This window comes from Heterodontus francisci, chromosome 4 (genome assembly GCF_036365525.1).
Source record: "Heterodontus francisci isolate sHetFra1 chromosome 4, sHetFra1.hap1, whole genome shotgun sequence".
Classification (NCBI taxonomy): Eukaryota; Metazoa; Chordata; class Chondrichthyes; order Heterodontiformes; family Heterodontidae; genus Heterodontus; species Heterodontus francisci.
The window spans coordinates 41,893,247-41,913,818 of record NC_090374.1 but is presented as its reverse complement, the minus strand read 5'-3'; the positions used below and the strand labels follow the sequence as shown (position 1 = coordinate 41,913,818).

Here is a 20,572-nt window from a genome sequence, read left to right as displayed (position 1 = left end):
CATTAATCCCTTTACCCTCTCACATCCCCACCTTCCCTCAATTCCCCTACCACCTACCTATACTAGGGGCAATTTATAATGGCCAATTTACCTATCAACCTGCAAGTCTTTGGCTGTGGGAGGAAACTGGAGCACCTGGCGAAAACCCACCCGGTCACAGGGAGAGCTTGCAAACTCCGCACAGGCAGTACCCAGAACTGAACCAGGGTCGCTGGAGCTGTGAGGCTGCGGTGCTAACCACTGCGCCGCCCAATATGATCCCACTTTTTTAGCTTTGTCTATCTGAGTTCTGGTCACATTTTGTAAAACTCAAGAACTTTTAAGTATGCAAATATGCCAGCATTATCATGTTAGTGGCATGGATCTTCCAAAACATATGCTGATCAATATATTTGCCCTGTACTTCAGTGTATTATTTCTGAAACGTATTTTCTCTTTTCAGAGACAGCCTGCTAAAGCTATTTATGATTTTAAGGCTCAAACAGCAAAGTAAGTATTGTTGTTATATTTACTGTGACTGTTTTATTTTTATTCTGTGAATTTTAGGTTTCCAAACTTCAGATCCTCAAGGTGGCTATGAGTCGATCCCTCGAGGTGGGAGTGAGGGGAGTGGGATCAGCAATCAAATTTCTGTCCACTTATGAGCTGATATGTAATATATCATCAACACAGTGTCTTCTGAATGCTGCATTCCATACTTTGCACTGTCTGTAACATAGCCAGAGGAATGTTTGCTTTGGGGCGTTAAACAAGAGCTGGGTCTGTTTCCAGGTCCGAATGTGCACACCCTGGTGGTGGTGGGGGGGAGTGGGGGGTAGAAACAGTTACTCATTGAAATTTTGACTGGGTGCTCCCTTAATTGGCATGGAGACGGGTTCTCTGTCCAATTAAGGGCAGTAAGCAGGCTCTCTAAGCTGGAGGACCAATCAAAGGCCTTGCAGCTTCAGATCACCTGGCAGAAATGAGTGATAAGGAACTGAGAGGGCACTTCAACAGGAGGGTGCTCTCTCATCCACTTTTTCAGAACTTTTAATTTATGAAAATACAAAAAGCAGCCATGCCACCCTTTTGGGGGTCGGAGGAGCCCCTCTACAGGATGGCCTTTGGCTGTAACTGCATCCAGGCAGTTGACCTGCACCCCCCCCCCCCCCCCCTCCCCCCCACCATCAGGTCAGCAAATTAGTGGCTGACAGCAAAATCCCAGTCTGCCTCCTCAGTCCCTGCTTAATAAGGCTCTCAATGAGCCTAATTGCCCACCCACCTTGTGGGGGCAGGCGGCCTTCTCGGGCCCGAACCCACTTTGGCCAAAATGGCTGACATCGAAAATGGGATTGGGAAGGAGGCACGCCAACCGGCCTCCTTCCGCCTCCGTTCCCAATTTCAACAGGGCCCAAAAATTCAGTCCGTAGAAACATTCAATCTTTCGAGCCTGCTCCGCCATTCAATACGATCATGGCTGATCTACCTCGATTTCACCTTCCCACATTTACCCCATAATCCCTTAATTCTATTGGTATCCTAAAATCTATCAATCTCTGTCTTGAATACATTCAACAACTGAGCATCCACAGCGTCTGGGGTAGAGAATTCAAAAGATTTGCAACCCTTTGAGTGAAGAAATTTCTCCTCATCTCAAACCTTTATTCTGAGACTGTGATCCCACGTTCTAGACTTCACACCAGATTTACCAGACTTTCTATTGCTGCATCCTGGTAAAAACCCTTTATCAGCTATGATGGCACTGTTTTTCTCTGGATAGCTGACACGGTCTTTGAGAAGTTAGGAAAGGGAATCCTCAAGGGTGTGTCAGTCTTAGCAGGTGTCAAATAGGAAGAGTTTGTGGATGTAAAGGGGTGGATTCCCACTCAAACTGACTTCAAACTGAGGTCCTATCTGCTCTCTTAGGTGGATGTGAAAGATCTGGTGGTACTAATCCCCTCCCCCAAAATACCATGTTACTATTTCACAGACCACTACAGGTTGTACTGCTATTACATTTTAAGCAATGAATGTTAGAACATTGTTTTAAAAATGCGCAGAAAATGATTTAGGAGGCTATATGCCAAACTATTGTAGTATAATTTGTGATCAGAACGATATGTATATTAAAAACATGTTTATCTACAGGGAATTACCATTCAAGAAAGGGAACATTGTCTACATTATTAGACAAATAGATCAAAATTGGTTCGAAGGTGAACACCATGGAGCAGTTGGCATATTCCCCATTTCATATGTTGAGGTCTGTAACTTTCTACCTGTTGCTGTACAAAGTTGTTTTAGTGCGTTAAGCCAAACTGTTACAAGAAATGCAAAATGAACAATGTTATTGATTGGTGATGAAGTGTATTTGCTTCTTGCAGAAGCTGCCCCCGACAGAAAAGGCACAGCCAGCAAGACCGCCACCACCAGCAGAGGCCCGAGATTTTGGGGAAGCTATTGCAAAATACAATTTCAATGCAGATACCAATGTGGAACTCTCATTAAAAAAGGTAATTTTGGAAACTTTAATGCTTAGCTCCTCAAGGCACTTTGCTTCTTTAAGAACCAACTAGCAGGACAGGTAGCTGCCTCTGCTAACTGAAGTGATTTCTCTTCCCCCGTTTTTCTTGTGCGTGTTGCAGTTTTCCATCTGAAAAGTTATTCTAACTTCCTATCCAGTTAGAGTCATCAATGACTGTTAAGAGCTATTGCTTTGCTACTGTTGCCATTTGAATGCATTTATGTAACTGGTTGAACAATATATTAAAGATCCCCTTTGTATCAGAGAAAAACTGAAACCGGTATTTTTCACTCAGTCCATGTGTTGTGTGTTTCTCCGTGGTCATGTTCAATGCCAGTTACCTGCTTGTCAATTGTTCTAGAGTAAATGGATAGAAACCAAGCCTTTTTGGGAAGGAGGGCATAGTGTCAGAACTAAATTCTTGCGTAGCAGCTGGGAAAGGGTCCAATTTCTGTGGAAACCAATGAATTTAATTCCTTACGGTTCCAATTTCTTTTGTCAAGTTTGCATCACAGTAGTGTAGTAAGTATATGCACAGTGTAGTTGTATGTCTGATACCTCGTGGACTGTTCAGGATAGGAAGGAGTTATCTGCCCTGGTGGGTTTCCATCTTTCCAGTAAAAGCAAAATACTGCGGATGCTGGAAACCTGAAATAAAAACAAGAAATTCTTGAAATACTCAGCAGGTCTGGCAGCATCTGTGGAGAGAGAAACAGAGTTAACGTTTCAGGGCAGTGACCCTTCATCAGAACAGGCAAATGTTAGAAATGTAATAGGCCTTAAGCAAATAAAGCAGGGGTGGGGCAAGAGATAACAAAAGTGAAGGTGTTGAGGGTCACTGAGAATAACAAGGCACACCAACACACCATTAACACACCGTTTGCCTTTGCTCTGTGACCTTCTGGTCAGTTATTGTCTGTTTTTATCCCATCTGTCCAGCCCCTGGTTGGCTATCAGTAATCTGCATACAACCTTGATACGATGGATGAGTGTGGAAGGGATATTCCGCTCAGTGTAGTAAACTGCCCAGTTGATAGATTTTTGCCTGTCTGATGGCAACTGGCTTGATGCATGATGCTCTTCCTAGTTAGTACCACTGGCTGTGAAGGTAAGGAGGCCCAAAATTGGTTGATCTCTTTTTGGGTAGGAATTGTTTCTTTCACATTTGGGCACACTACTGTATAGGGTCCAATTATTGAGATGGATTTTAGGATCAGTAAAATTTACTTTCTTAAATGTGGTTTTGCAAATCAACTGGAATGAGCAGGTAATTAGGGAATATGAACTTACATCTATCAAAGATTTATGTATAATAGGCCATGTTGAAATCAAAAAGATAAACAAAAATGGAGAGCAAACATAGGTTCAGATTGACCTTAATTTGTTCTCAGGGATGTTTGGCTTATATTCCACCTTTAGGCTAGGATCTCCCAGTTGAAAGGTATCTCTTTATATTCGTTCTTGGGATGTGGGCGTCACTGGCAATGCCAGTATTTATTGCCCATCCCTTATTGCCCTTGAGGAGGTGGTAGTGAGCTGCCTTCTTGAACCACTGCAGTCCATGTGTGTAGGTCCACTCATAGTGCTTTAGGTAGTGAGTTCCAGGATTTTGACCCAGTGACAGTGAAGGAATGGCGATATAGTTCCATGTCAGGATGGTGAGTGACTTGGAGGGGAACTTGCAGATGATGGTCTTCCCATGAGGCTGCTGCCCTTGTCCTTCCAGCTGGTGGAGGAAACCGGTTCGGAAGGTGCTGTCTAAGGAGCCTTGGCGAGTTGCTGCAGTGCATCTTGTGGATGGTACACACTGCTGCCACTGTTCGCCAGTGGTGGAGGGAGTGAATGTTGAAGGTGGTGGATGGGGTGCCACTCAAGCGGGCTGCTTTATCCTGAATCGTGTCGGATTTCCTGAGTGTTGGAGCTGCACTCATCCAGGCAAGTGGCGAGTATTCCATCACACTCCTGACTTGTGCCTTGTAAATGGTGGACAGGCATTGGGGAGTCAGGAGGTGAGTTACTCGCTGCAGAATTCCCAGCCTCTGATCTGCTCTTGTAGCCACTGTATTTATTTATATGTCTGGTCCAGTTAAGTCTCTGGTCAATGGTGACCCCCAGGATGTTGATGGTTTGCGGTTCAGCAGTGATAATGCCATTGAATGTCATGGAAAGATGATTAGATTCTTGTTTGAGATGGTCATTGCCTGGCACTTGTGTGGCATGAATGTCACTTACTAGCCCAGGCCTGCATATTGTCCAATTCTTGTTACATGCAGACACAGACTGCTTCAGTATCTGAGGAGTCGTGAATGGTGCTGAACATGGTGCAATCATCAATAAACATCCCCACTTCTGACCTTATGTTGGAGGGAAAGTCATTGATGAAGCAGCTGAAGATGGTTGGGCCTGGGACACTGCCCTGAGGAACTCCTGCAGTGATGTCCTGGGACTGAGATGATTGACTTCCAACAACCATACCCTCTTTCTTTGTGCTAGGTATGACTCCAACAAGTGGAGATTTTTCGCCCCAATTCCCATCGACTTCAGTTTCACTAGGGCTGCTTGATGCCATACTCTGACTTCAGAGTCAGATGCTGCCTTGATGTCGAGGGCAGTCACTCTCACCTCCCCTCTGGCTCTGGCGGAGCCCAAACTGAGCATGGGTATTAAACTAAAGCATAACATGCTTTATGCTGTGGTGGAATAATATATGTGTCAGTGAGTGTACAGCTGAAATATCTGATCTCCTCAGGGTGAAAGGGTCATCCTTGTCAGGCGGGTAGATCAGAACTGGTACGAAGGAAGGATCCCTGGAACAAATCGGCAAGGTATCTTCCCAATTTCTTACGTGGATGTACTCAAGAAACTTCAACCTAAGAATACTGCAGAGTACCCCAGGCATTCTCTGCCTCTGAGCTTTTCCAGTGATAGGATCCACTGCTTGGGATCTACAAAGGTAGGCAGACCTGTGTATTATTGAACATTTTACCTTGGTAATTGTAAGCAAAGATTCCGTAGAATAGTTTTGGTTTTCTCTTTTACTCACCTGCGATAGTCCATCGGGAGATAATGGAGTGGAAACACAGGGCCCAAGAATGTTGTGGGAAGGAGAAAGTTAGAACTCTGAATCTGTTTTTTTTCTTCATTTAATTATGTGTATTTATACAAAGAAACATGGTTATTGAAGACAGGACTATGTAATTTTTCACACGTGTGCAATTAAATATCATCTACATTTTGATTTCAGTACAAGTTTGAGAAAATTGGCCTTGAAATAACTCTGTGCGCACAATGTGCCATCATTCACACTGAAGTGAATCTTAGAAATTTGCTTTGACTAGTTACTTAGGTAAACTCTGTGGAGTTGATTTTTTTTTTTGTTTGTTTTCTCAAGATATTTGGCCCATAGTATTTGAACCTTTTATTTTACCATCAACTGATTTTTAATCCAATTTAGCCAATGGGATGAAAAGTCTCCTCGCCCTGGTCAGAATTCCCGAAGTGGAATTCTTAGTGACATAAAACTGTCTACAATTTGACACCAAGGGGTTAGCCACACTCAGACAGAGAGAATGATTGCGGCAAGCTGCAATATCACCTTGATGTGCTAGAGGGGGGAATTGCTCTATGAATCATGGTGTGAAAAGTAAAGTAGGATTTTTCTGATTCTGACCTATGCTAAACCCGACTTTGATGCTTTAAATGTCAGCAATGAGTCAGAAAAGTGGAAAATGATCAGTTCCTCAATATTAACCTAATTAATGAGCACAAGAATTGCAGCAACATTTTTGAATGATATTTTGCTTTTGACATTGTAAGACATGAGATTCAACCATTATGATAATTGTAGCCCTAAAATTCTTCAGCATTCTCCTCTGATTTCTCTCCCTACATAAATTGTATGAGGTAGTTCCCAGTGTCTTTTATTTCTTAACAGAAAACAGACTTTCACATTTCTTAAACTTTCTTTGGGTTACTCCCAGTGACACTTACAGATCTGCTATGTCCTCCTTCGTGCTGAGCCACCAGAAGAGATGCACACTAGAACTGTACGAACATTTGGTGCATGTTGGTTTAGCTAGGTAGAAAAAAGTCATGATAAGCTTTAAAATGGGATAAACAAGGGATTATCTACTATAACTTCATAGAAATGCATTCTGCATTTGAGAAGTATACTGATACTACGTTGCCAGCCTTCTACCTATAACAACAACTTGCATTTATATAGCGCATTTGACACAAGCCACAGAAGGAGATATTGGGACAGTGACCAAAAGCTTGGTCAAAAAGGTAGATTTTAAGGAGCATTTTAAAGGAGGAGAGGTAGAGAGACAAAAAGGTTTAGAGAGAGAATTCCAGAGTTTAGTCATAGGCAGCAGAAAGCTTGGCCTGAATTTTGAAAGCTCGCCGCCAACGAGCAGCGGCTCATTTACATGGAGGGGGAGGAACGTCTGCCTCCAGTGATGTAGATGGGCGGGCGCTCCATCCCTGGCAACAGCATCCAGCACCACCTTGCTGGCGTCACCTTGCAGGCGCCTGCGCCATTTTAAAAGGGCTTCAAGCCCTTATAAGACATGGGGCGGACTGCTCCCGGAGATATTTTCAGGGGGCCCCCCACCAACGACCCCTGACAATGGGGGCTGGTAAAATTCAGCCCCATGGCTGCCAATAGGGGAGCAATGAAAATTGGGGATGCATAAAAGTACAGAATTGGAGAAAAACAGAGACCTCTAAAGGTTGTGGAGCTGGAGGAGTTTACAGAGATGGGGAGGGGGGTGAGGCCGTGGAAGGATTTGAAAACAAGGATGAGAATTTTTGAATTTTCCATTGAGATCGCATTCACTTTGGAACTAGATTATACCACACCCTCCCTCCACCACTCCACTCACCCCCGCTCATCGCCCACCTCGTCATGGCATCCAACTCATAAATAATTTCAGGGTTTTTGACTTCCATAAACTACCAGAACTCCATTTCACATGTTGATTGCTCATTATAAGTTAAAATCAAATCACATGAAGGACATATGGTGCTAAACATTCCAGGCTGTAAGTTCTTTAGAAATGACAGGGAAATTGGGATAAGAGGAGGAGTAGCACTATTGATAAAAAGGCAATTACCGCAGCAGAGAATGGATTTCAGCAAGGGCGATCAGACAGTGGATACAGTGTGGGTATATACTTAAGCAACAGCAAATTATGCAAGCCTCTGCAGAGGTTGTCTGTAGATCTCCTAATAGCACCGATGTATTGGGGGTGCGGGTAGGGTGTATGGCAATCAAGAAAGCATGTAGAAGAAACAAAAGTGGTTATAATGGGAGATTTTAATTTTCACATGGACTGAGAGAAGCAGAACAGCTCAAGTAAGTGCACTGAATTTCTAGAATATATTTGGGACAGTTTTCTAGAACAACATAATTTAGAACCAGTAAGTGTACAGGCCATTCTAAATTTAATAATAAGCAAGGAACCAGAAATAGTTAACAATTTGAAGGTAATGGAGGATCTTGCAAATAGTGACGATATTCACGATAGTGATTGAATAGGATATTAGATTTAAGAGGGAGAAGGGAGAGTCACAAAATAAGGTTTTAAATCTAAGTAAAGCAGACTTCAAAGAAGATGAAAAATACACGGGCCACAGTAACCTAGGGTAAACTGTTAACGGATAAAACTACAAACCAGAGGGAGTATTCAAAGCAGCATTTGCTATGTTACAAAACCAGTGGATATCCCTAAAAGCCAAAGGCTTCATTTGTGTAGTTAAGCAGCCATGCTGAACAAGTGAGGTAAGTGACAGTAAAGCTAAGATAAAAGGCTTGCACAAAGGCAAGTAAAAGTGGATCTCTGGTAGACTGGGAGAGCCATTAAAAGCAACTGAGGGATATAAAGAGTGTAATAGAGCTGCAAAAAGGAAATATGGAAAAATAAACTTGTAAGACATATCAAAGCAAATAGCAAAAGCATTTTTTTTTACAAGTAAGAGAAAGAAAGCGGTAAAGGGCAATGTGAGTCCATTAAAGACAGATGTAGATGAGACTATTATGATTAATAGGAAATTGGCAAACCTGTTTAATGAGTACTTTGTATCCTTTTAAGCAATGGAGGTAGGGAACAAAATGCCAGCAGTATAGGGGAACCTAAAAAATAAGTCAAGGTGGGGTACTTAGTGGATTGTTAAGACCCAGGCAGGAGTAATGCACTGTCAGTTCAGTCCCACTACTCCACAGGTCACAGCATATTATTAAAGTTTCCTACCTACTGGAAATCAGCCAAATTAAACACTTTATTAAACCCCAGAATAAAACACACCAAACCAGGTTTCTTTAAACAGCAAAAAATTATCTATTTATTAATAAATTAAACCTTAAACAATATCGAGATAATTCTCTTTCCAAAAAGACTTTATAACTTCTTATTCCTCCTAACCCTCATGCGCACACACATGCGTTCAAAAAACAACGGTTAGTGGGTTTTAAAAATAATGTTTGAAATTCGAACTGTTTTTTAGGAATAAATAAATAACTGTGTTGTAAGTCATGGTGGATTACATTTCTGGTTTGGTGAGGTGTCCCAGAGTCAATTAGTCAGATGCCACTTGAAGTCTCCAGACGAATTTGATGAACAGTCTGTAATGGACGGACGTCACACAGATCTTACAACAAAAGGATTTAGCAACAGGTCTATTTGGATTTTGAATTAGCAGTCTAACAGCAGAAACTTTACTGAGAATTCCTGAACTCCCAGAAACGCAAAAGGCAACAGAAAGTCACTCCTGAGGCAGAGACTTCTTAGAGACTGGAAATAAAAAGGAATTTGCTACCTCCAACAATGCAAAGGTTCCTTTGCAGGGATCTTTTCCTCTTTAGGCAAAACAAAGCCCGTAGGCCAATGTAGATTTTCTGCTTAGAGAGACAAATCCTTCCTTCAGGGAGAGCACGCTTCACTGGTCTTCCAGATCAAACCGGTTCTAGCCAGTTCTTACACACACACATTCAATACAGCATGTGACCTCATCTCTCCTGCTGTTGCTGAGGAACAGGCTTGCAGCTCGCACACACTGTTCCCAGAGAAAATGAAGACTTCTCTTAGCCTGTATTTAGCTTAGTACTGAATTGAGGGAAGGTTGATTTCAATATGATAAAACAGGATCTGGCCAGAGTGGACTGGGAGCAACTATTTGTAGGAAAATCTACATCAGACCAGTGGGAGTCATTCAAAGAGGAAATAGTGAGGGTTCAGAGCCAGCATGTACCCGTTAAGGTGAAGGGTAGGACCAACAAGTTCAGGGAACCCTGGATGTCAAGGGATGGAGAGGATTGGATCAGGAAAAAAAAGTATACTTATGGCAGATTCGGAGCGCTGAAAACAGTGGAGTCACTAGAGCCGTGTAGAAAGTGTAGGGGGGTACGAAAAAAGTAATTAGGAGAGGGGAGATGAAAAAACACTGGCGGGCAAGATAGAGGAAAATCCTAAGATGTTTTAGAAGTATATTAAGGGCAGGAGGATAACCAGGGAAAGAGTGGGGCCCATTAGAGACCAAAGTGGCAATTTGTGTGTGGAGCTGGAGGACATAGGTGAAGTTTTAAATGATTACTTTGCATCTGTGTTCACTATGGAGAAGGACGATGTAGGTGTAGAGATCAGGGAGGGGGATTGTGATATACTTGAACATATTAGCATTGAAAGGGAAGAAGTATTAGCTGTTTTACTGGGCTTAAAAGTGGATAAATCCCCAGGCCCAGATATAATGTATCCCAGACTGTTATGTGAGGCAAGGGAGGAGATAGCAGGTGCTCTGACACAAATTTTCAAATCCTCTCTGGCCACAGAAGAGTTGCCAGAGGACTGAAGGACAGCGAATGTGCTGTCATTGTTCAAGAAGGGTCGCAGGGAAAGACCAGGTAATTACAGACCGGTGATTCTAACATCAGTGGTTGGGAAAATATTGGAAAAAATTCTGAGGGACAGGATTAATCTCCACTTGGAGAGGCAGGGATTAATCAGCGATGGTCAGCATGGCTTTTAGGGGGAGATCGTATCTAACTAACTTGATTGAATTTTTCGAGGCGGTGACTAGATGTGTAGATGAGGGTAAAGCAGTTGATGTAGTCGACATGGACTTCAGTAAGGCTTTTGATAACGTCCCGCATGGGGGATAGGTTAAGAAGGTAAGAGCCCATGAGATCCAGGGCAATTTGGCAAAGTGGATCCCAAATTGGCTTAGTGGCAGCAGGCAGAGGGTGATGGCCGAGGGTTGTTTTTGCGAGTGGAAGCCTGTGACCAGTGGTGTACCGCAGGGATCGGTGCTGGGACCCTTGCTGTTTGTAGTGTACATTAATGATTTAGACGTGAATATAGGAGGAATGATAAGTAAGTTTGCAGATGACACAAAAATTGGTGGTGTTGAACGGCTGCAGGGCATCCTGAATGGGGAGGGTGATGAGGCAGAGGTCATGGTACATGTTGGTACCAATGACATAGGTAGAAAAAGGGATGAGGTCTTGCATCAAGAATTCAGGGAGTTAGGCAGTAGACTAAAAAGCAGGTTGTAATCTCTGGATTACTCCCAGTGCCAGATGCTAGCGAGTATAGAAATAGGAGAATAGCAAAGATGAACACGTGGCTTAAGAGTTGGTGCAGGAGGGAGGGTTTTAGATTCCTGGATCACTGGGACCGTTTCTGGGGAAGGTGGGACCTATACAAGTGGGACAGTCTACATTTGAACCAGAGGGGGACGAACATCCTTCCTGGCGGTTTTGCTAGTGCTGTTGAGAGGGGTTTAAACTAATTTGGCAGGAGGAGGGGATGCAGACTCCTAGCAGAATAGAGACACAGCTAAACACAGGAAAGCAAACAAGTCAGAGGGAATACAGCAGAAGTAAGTTTCAAGGGAATAAGACCAGGATGGAAGGCCTCTACTTTAATGCCAGGAGTATTGCAGGTAAAACGGATGAGTTAAGGGCAAGGTTTGACACGTGAAAGTGTGATATAGTAGCCATCATGGAGACATGGTTGAGGGAGGGACAGGATTGGCAGCTCAATATCCCGGGATATAAAATCTTCAGGAGAGACAGAGGAGGGGGTAAAAGAGGAGGGGCGTTGTAATATTAGTTAAGGAGTCAGTTACTGCAGTAAGGAGAGATGATATCTTGGAGGGGGCATCAAATGAAGCTTTATTGGTAGAGTTTAGGAATAAACTCATTGCTAGGTGTTTATTATAGACCCCCCAGATAGTCAGCGGGAAATTGAGGAGCAAATATGTGCGCAGTTTGCAGAGGTGTGTAAAAATAATAATAGGGTAATTATATTAGGTGATTTCAACTTTCCCAACATTAATTGGGATAGTCATCGTGTTAAGGGCTTAGATGGAGTGGAGTTCTTAAAATGTATACAGGAGAACTTTTTAGCTCAATATGTAGAGGATCCAACAAGGGAGGGTGCAGTGCTGGACCTAATTCTGGGGAATGAAGCCGGACAGGTGGTTGATGTGTTGGTGGGGGAGCATTTTAGTGATAGCGACCACAACATGGTACAATTTAAGCTTGTTATGGAGAAAGAAATAGACAAGTTGCAAAAAAAAAGGTTTTGGATTGGGGGAGAGCAAATTTTAGTAAAATAAGGCAGGATCTGGCCAAGGTAGACTGGAAAGAGTTACTTGACGGGAAATCTACAGAAGAGCAGTGGGGGGCATTCAAGAAGGAAATGGGGAGAGTACAGGCCCAACATGTTCCCTATCGGGTAATAGGTAGGAGCAACAAGCCCAGAGAACCATGGATGACCAGAAACATTCAGGGTACGATGAGAAGGAAAAGAGAAGCTTTTAGCAAATACAAGGAGAGCAAATTAATGGAAGCGTTAGTGAAGTACAGAAAGTGTAGGATGGAGCTTAAGAAAGCAATTAGGAGAGCAAAGAGGGGATATGAGAAAGCTCTGGCTGGTAAAAGTAAGGAAAATCCCAAGATGTTCTATAAGTATATCAATGGGAAGAGGATAACCAGGGAAAGAGTAGCACCCATTAGGGACCAAGGGGGAAATTTGTGGGTGGAGCCAGAGGACATTGGTAGGGTGTTGAACGAATACTTCACATCTGTCTTCACGCAAGAGAATGATGATGTAGATATGGAACTTAGAGAGAGAGAGAGACTGTGAGGTTCTTGAGCAAATTGTCATAGGGAATGACAAGATATTGGAGGTTTTGGAATGCTTAAAAGTGGACAAATCTCCAGTCCCGAGGATTTGTGTCCCAGGATGCTGTGGTAGGCGATGGTGGAGATGGCAGGGGCTCTGACCCAAATTTTTAATTCCTCTCTGGCCACGGGGGAGGTGCCAGAGGACTGGAGAACAGCGGATGTGGTCCCACTATTTAAGAAAGGTTGTAGAGATGAGCCAGGGAACTACAGACCAGTGAGTCTCACTTCGGTGATAGGGAAACTATTGGAGAAAATTCTGAAGGAGAGAATCTATCTCCACTTGCAGAGGCAAAATTTGATTAGGAATAGTCAGCATGGCTTTGTCAGAGGGAGGTCACGCCTAACAAATTTGATTGAATTTTTTGATCATATGACCAGGTGTGTAGATGAGGATAGTGCAGTTGATGTAGTTTACATGGATTTCAGCAAAGCCTTTGACAAGGTCCCACAAGGGAGACTTATCAAGAAAGCAAATGCACATGGGATACAAGGTAACTTGATAAGGTGGATTCAAAATTGGCTTAGCTGTAGGAGACAGAGAGTGATGACAGACGGCTGTTTTAGTGACTGGAAGCCAGTGTCCAGTGGCGTACCACAGGGATCTGTGCTGGGTCCCCTATTGTTTGTAATTTATATAAACGACATAGATGACTATGTGGGGGGTAGGATCAGTAAGTTCGCAGATGCCACTAAGATTGGCCGAGTGGTTAATAGTGAGGTGGAGTGTCTTAGGTTAAAGATATAGACGGGATGGTCAAATGGGCAGAAAAGTGGCAGATGGAATTTAACGCTTAAAAGTGTGAGGTGATGCACTTTGGAAGGAGTAATGTGACATGGAAGTATTCAATGAATGGCCTGGGGAGTTCCGAGGAACAAAGGGACCTTGGCGTGTTTGTCCATCGATCTCTGAAGGCAGAAGGGCAGGTTAATTGTGTGGTGAAAAAGGCATATGGGACACTTGCCTTTATCAATCGAGGCATAGATTACAAAAGCAGGGAGGTCATGTTGGAGTTATACAGAACTTTGGTAAGGCCACAGCTGGAGTACTGTTTGCAATTCTGGTTGCCACATTATAGGAAGGATGTGATTGCACTGGAGGGTTGTAGAGGCGATTCACCAGGATGTTGCCTGGGATGGAACATTTAAGCTATGAAGAGAGGTTGGATAGGCTTGGGTTGTTTTCGCTGGAGCAGAGAAGACTGAGGGGTGACTTGATCGAGGTGTACAAGATTATGAGGGGCATGGACAGGGTGGATAGGGAGCAGCTGTTCCCTTAGCTGAAGGGTCAGTTACGAGGGGACACAAGCTTCAGGTGAGGGGCGGGAGGTTTAAGGGGGATTTGAGGAAGAACTTTTTTACCCAGGGGGTGGTGACGGTCTGGAATGCCCTGCCTGGGAGGGTGGTAGAGGCGGGTTGCCTCACATCCTTTAAAAAGTACCTGGATGAGCACTTGGCATGTCATAACATTCAAAGCTATGGGCCAAGTGCTGGCAAATGGGATTAGGTAGACAGGTCAGGTGTCTTTAATGCATCGGTGCAGACTCGATGGGCCGAAGGGCCTCTTCTGCACTGTATTATTCTGTGATGCTGATTCTGTGTTGTAAATAGTGAGGAGGAAAGCCTTAGATTGCAGGATGATATAGATGGGCAGAGCAGTGACAAATTGAATTTAATCCTGAGAAGTGTGAGGTGATGCATTTTGGGAGGACTACCAAGGCAAATGAATATACAATGGGTGGTAGGATCCTCGGAAGTACAGAAGGTCAGAGGGATCTTGGTGTACTTGTCCATCGATCACTGAAGGCAGCAGCACAGGTAGATAAGGTAGTTAGGAAGGCAGATGAGATACTTGCCTTTTTTAGCTTATAGAATATAAGAGCAGGAAGGTGATGATGCAGCTGTATAAAACGCGAGTCAGGCCACAGCTGGAGCACTGTGTACTGTTCTGGGCACCACACTATAGGAAGGATGTGATTGCATTGGAGAGGTTGCAGAGGAGATTCACGAGGATGTTGCCTGGGCTGGAGCATTTCAGCTATGAAGAGAGACTGAAAAGGCTAGGGTTGTTTTCCTTGGAACAGAGAAGGCTGAGGGGGGACATGATTGAGGTATACAAAATTATGAGGGGCATTGATAGGTTAGATAGAAAGAAACTTTTTCCCTTAGCGGAAGGGTCAATAACCAGGGGGCATAGATTTAAGACAAGAAGAAGGAGGCTTAGAGGGGATTTGAATCACAGAATAATACAGTGCAGGAGAGGCCTTTCGGCCCATCGAGTCTGCACTGATGCATTAAAGACACCTGACCTGTCTTCCCAATCCCATTTGCCAGCACTTGGCCCATAGCCTTGAATGTTATGAAGTGCCAAGTGCTCATCCAGGTACTTTTTAAAGGATGTGAGGCAACCCACCTCTACCACCCTCCCAGGCAGTGCATTCCAGACCGTCACCACCCTCTGGGTAAAAAAGTTCTTCCTCAAATCCCCCTTAAACCTCCCGCCCCTCACCTGAAGCTTGTGTCCCCTCGTAACTGACCCTTCAACTAAGGGAACAGCTGCTCCCTATCCACCCTGTCCATGCCCCTCATAATCTTGTACACCTCAATCAGGTCATCCCTCAGTCTTCTCTGCTCCAGCAAAAACAACCCAAGCCTATCCAACCTCTTTTCATAGCTTAAATGTTCCATCCCAGGCAACATCCTGGTGAATCGCCTCTACAACCCTCCAGTGCAATCACATCCTTCCTATAATGTGGCAACCAGAATTGCACACAGCACTCCAGCTGTGGCCTTACCAAAGTTCTGTATAACTCCAACATGACCTCCCTGCTTTTGTAATCTATGCCTCGATTGATAAAGGCAAGTGTCCCATATGCCTTTTTCACCACCCTATTAACCTGCCCTTCTGCCTTCAGAGATCTATGGACAAACATGCCAAGGTCCCTTTGTTCCTCGGAACTTCCCAGGTCATTCATTGAATACTTCCGTGTCACATTACTCCTTCCACAGTGTATCACCTCACACTTTTCAGTGTTAAATTCCATCTGCCACTTTTCTGCCCGTTTGACCATCCCATCTATATCTTCCTGTAACCTAAGACAGTCCACCTCACTATTAACCACTCGGCCAATCTTTGTGTCATCCGCGAACTTACTGATCCTACCCCCCACATAGTCATCTATGTCGTTTATATAAATGACAAACAATAGGGGACCCAGCACAGATCCCTGTGGTATGCCACTGGACACTGGCTTCCAGTCACTAAAACAGCCGTCTGTTATCACTCTCTGTCTCCTACAGCTAAGCCAATTTTGAATCCACCTTTTCAAGTTACCCTGTATCCCATGTGCATTTGCTTTCTTGATATGTCTCCCATGTGGGACCTTGTCAAAGGCTTTGCTGAAATCCATGTAAACTACATCAACTGCACTACCCTCATCTACACACCTGGTCACATGCTCAAAAAATTCAATCAAATTTGTTAGGCATGACCTCCCTCTGACAAAGCCATGCTGACTATTCCTAATCAAATTTTGCCTCTGCAAGTGGAGATAGATTCTCTCCTTCAGAATTTTCTCCAATAGTTTCCCTATCACCGAAGTGAGACTCACTGGTCTGTAGTTCCCTGGCTTATCTCTACAACCTTTCTTAAATAGTGGGACCACATTTGCTGTTCTCCAGTCCTCTGGCAACTCCCCCATGGCCAGAGAGGAATTAAAAATTTGGGTCAGAGCCCCTGCAATCTCCACCCTCGCCTCCCACAGCATCCTGGGACACAAATCGTCCGGACCTGGAGATTTGTCCACTTTTAAGCGTTCCAAAACCTCCAATATCTTGTCACTCCCTGTGACGATTTGCTCAAGAACCTCACAGTCTCTCTCTCTAAGTTCCATATCTACATCCTCATTCTCTTGCGTGAAGACAGATGTGAAGTATTCGTTCAACACCCTACCAATGTCCTCTGGCTCCACCCACAAATTTCCCCCTTGGTCCCTATTGGGTCCTACTCTTTCCCTGGTTATCCTTTTCCCATTGATATACTTATAGAATATCTTGGGATTTTCCCTACTTTTACCAGCCAGAGCTTTCTCATATCCCCGCTTTGTTCTCCTAAGAGCTTTCTTAAGGTCCATCCTACACTTTCTGTACTCCACTAATGCTTCCATTGATTTGCTCTCCTTGTATTTGCTAAAAGCTTCTCTTTTCCTTCTCATCGTACCCTGAATGTTTCTGGTCATCCATGGTTCTCTGGGCTTGTTGCTCCTACCTATTATCCTAGAGGGAACATGTTGGGCCTGTACCCTCCCCATTTCCTTTTTGAATGCCCCCCACTGCTCTTCTGTAGATTTTCCGACAAGTAACTCTTTCCAGTCTACCTTGGCCAGATCCTGCCTTATTTTACTAAAATTCGCTGTTCCTCAATCCAAAACCTTTTTTCGCAACTTGTCTATTTCTTTCTCCATAACAAGCTTAAATTGTACCATGTTGTGGTCGCTATCACCAAAATGCTCCCCCACCAACACGTCAACCACCTGTCCAGCTTCATTCCCCAGAATTAGGTCCAGCACTGCACCTCCCCTTGTTGGTTCCTCTATATATTGAGCTAAAATGTTCTCCTGTATACATTTTAAGAACTCCAATCCATCTAAGCCCTTAACATGATGACTATCCCACTTAATGTTGGGAAAGTTGAAATCACCTAATATAATTACCCTATTATTATTTTTTGCACAGCTCTGCGAATTGCGCACATATTTGCTCCTCAATTTCCCGCTGACTATCGGGGGGTCTATAATAAACACCTAGCAATGTCGCTGTCCCTTTTTTTTATTCCTAAACTCTACCCATAAAGCTTCATTTGATGCCCCCTCCAAGATATCATCTCTCCTTACTGCAGTATCTGACTCCTTAACTAATATTGCAATGGCCCCTCCTCTTTTACTCCCTCCTCTGTCTCTCCTGAAGATTCTATATCCCGGGATATTGAGCTGCCAATCCTGTCCCTGCCTCAACCATGTCTCCATGGCCCCTCCCCCTGCCAAATTAGTTTAAACTCCTCCTAACAGCACTAGCAAACCTGCCAGCAAGGATGTTAGTCCCCCTCTGGTTCAGATGTAGACCGTCCCGTTTGTACAGGTACCACCTTCCCCAGAAACGGTCCCAGTAGTCCAGGAATCTAAAACCCTCCCTCCTGCACCAACTCTTAAGCCATGCATTCATCTGTGCTATTCTCCTATTTCTATACTCGCTAGCACGTGGCACTGGGAGTAATCCAGAGATTACAACCCGAGAGGTCCTGCTTTTTAGTCTACTGCCTAACTCCCTGAATTCTTGATGCAAGACCTCATCCCTCTTTCTACCTATGTCATTGGTACCAACATGTACCATGACCTCTGCCTCATCACCCTCCCCCTTCAGGATGCCCTGCAGCCGTTCAGTGACATCCTGGACCCTGACACCAGGGAGGCAACACACCTTCCTGGAGTCACATTGATGGCCACAGTAGCGCCTTTCTGTTCCCCTGACTATAGAATCCCGTTTTACTATTGCTCTTCCTCTCTTTTCCCCCTTCCTCTGCAGACAGGCTGCTTGTGGTGCCAGAAGCCTGGCTCTGTCCGCACTCCCTGGAGGAACCAGCCTCATCAGCCTCCAAAATGGAATACTGATTTGCAAGCGGGACCCCAGGGTACTCCTGAACTACCTGCCTGTTTCTCTTGGACTGCCTGGTGGTCACCCATTCCCTTCCTTCCTCAAGTCCCTTCAGCTGCAGTGTGACCACCTCTCTGAACGTGCTATCCACGATGCTCTCAGACTCGCGGATGCTCCACAGTGTTTCCAGCTGCCGTTCCAGCTCTGATACACGAGCTTCCAGGAGCTGCAGCTGGACACACTTCCTGCACACATGCTGGTCCCGGGGACTGGAAATGTTCCCGGATTCGCACATGCAGCAAGAGGAGCAAACCACCCAGAGGGTGATTGGAATCTGGAACGCACTGCCTGAAGAAGTGGAAGAGGCAGGAACCCTCACAACGTTTAAGAAATATTTAGATGAGCACTTGAAACGCCGTAGCATACAAGGCTATGGGCCAAGTGCTGGAAAATGGGATTAGAATAGTTAGGTGCTTGATGGTCGGCACAGACACAAGGGCCGAAGGGCCTGTTTCTGTGCTGTATAACTCTATGACTCTTAAAGGCACATAGACTCCCCCCACCCCCCACCCCCCTTAGTTTTTCAAAACAGAGAAGAAGAAAAAAACACTCCCATGACAGGACTTAATGGAAGTTTAAAATGGTATTGGAGAAAATAGTGGGAATTAAAATAGATAAATCTACAGAACACGATGGTTTCCACCCCAGGGTATTAAAAGAAACACATGGTACATGGATTCATCATAATTTTCCAAAGTTCTGTAGATTCAAGAATTGTGCTGTTGGATTGCAAATGTCACTCCATTGCTTAAGAAAGGGCTGAGGGAGAAACCAGGTAACTGCAGATCTGCCAGTTTAACATCAATTGCAGGGAAATTGCTGGATTATGCAAATAAATTTTGGCAGAAACTTGATCTGTGCCGTAAGCAGTGCAATCTCAAACACATTTTGGGCTCACAATAGAATCTCTTTGGCAAAAAACCTCTAAAGTTGTTTGAATTAGGACCATAGAATGTGGATTAACAATGTGACATTTGGAATACTGCGTGCAGTTCTGGTCGCCACGTTACCAAAAGGATGTGGATGCTTTGGAGAGGGTGCAGAGGAGGTTCACCAGGATGTTGCCTGGTATGGAGGGCGCTAGCTATGAAGAGAGGTTGAGTAGATTAGGATTATTTTCATTAGAAAGACGGAGGTTGAGGGGGGACCTGATTGAGGTGTACAAAATCATGAGAGGTATAGACAGGGTGGATAGCAAGAAGCTTTTTCCCAGAGTGGGGGACTCAATTACAAGGGGACACGAGTTCAAAGTGAAAGGGGAAAAGTTTAGGGGGGATATGCGTGGAAAGTTTTCTTTCCGCAGAGGGTGGTGGGTGCCTGGAACGCATTACCAGCGGAGGTGGTAGACGCGGGCACGATAGCGTCTTTTAAGATGTATCTAGACAGATACATGAATGGGCTGGAAGTAAAGAGATACAGACCCTTAGAAAATAGGCGACAGGTTTAGATAGAGGATTTGGATCGGCGTAGGCTTGCAAGGCCGAAGGGCCTGTTCCTGTGCTGTAATTTTCTTTGTTCTTTGTTCTTTGAAATGTTGTATAAAAAGATGTGGAGTGTGAGCTTCTCCATAACTCTAGCTGTATATTTAGGGACATCAAAACTTTTGTAGTTTTGCACAGAATGCACAGAAATAATGTTTTACCCACACACAGCATATTAATGAACTGAATGCGGATAATCTTCAGTTGTGGTCTCGTTCATATGCAGTCTTGCATTTAAGTTGTTATTCTCATGTCTTAATTTCTTCCTTTTTTAAACTGGTATAGACATTACGTTTTAAGTCATGTTTGATGCAAGTTTCCAATTGCAGACTGCATTGTAATTTTTGTGATATATGAAAAGCAACTGCATCAGTTAAAATATTTGCTTCATATTTTTGGCTAACATATCACGGACTTTTCATCTAGGTAAGATGCCTAGAGGAGGTGATACTTACTTCTTTGAAATAGTTCGCATTTCATTGTCTTACCCATAGGAAATTGCTTTTCCTACCAGTGTAAAAACCATTAGCTGAACATGTTGTTCCATGTTATCTGGAACTTTTATTGAGCAAAGTAAGTTTAGTATCTTGAGGGTACAACTAATTTGCACCAATAGTTCAGTCAATGGTTAATGCATGCAGCAAGCTGTGAAAGTGCTGCATCTCCCCCACTCATGTCCAATTTGTAATTCCT

General features: G+C 44.1%; 1 protein-coding gene across 1 annotated transcript in view; it reads left to right on the top strand.

Annotated features, from left to right (window-relative positions):
* Window positions 1–20,572, top strand: part of sorbs2b (sorbin and SH3 domain containing 2b) — a 284,278-nt gene that overhangs the window by 235,550 nt on the left and 28,156 nt on the right. The window contains exons 22-25 of the mRNA XM_068029420.1: window positions 443–489; window positions 2,128–2,242; window positions 2,364–2,492; window positions 5,253–5,456. Of these exons, the coding sequence (XP_067885521.1) occupies window positions 443–489; window positions 2,128–2,242; window positions 2,364–2,492; window positions 5,253–5,456 (495 nt within the window). The remainder of the gene's footprint in view (window positions 1–442; window positions 490–2,127; window positions 2,243–2,363; window positions 2,493–5,252; window positions 5,457–20,572) is intronic.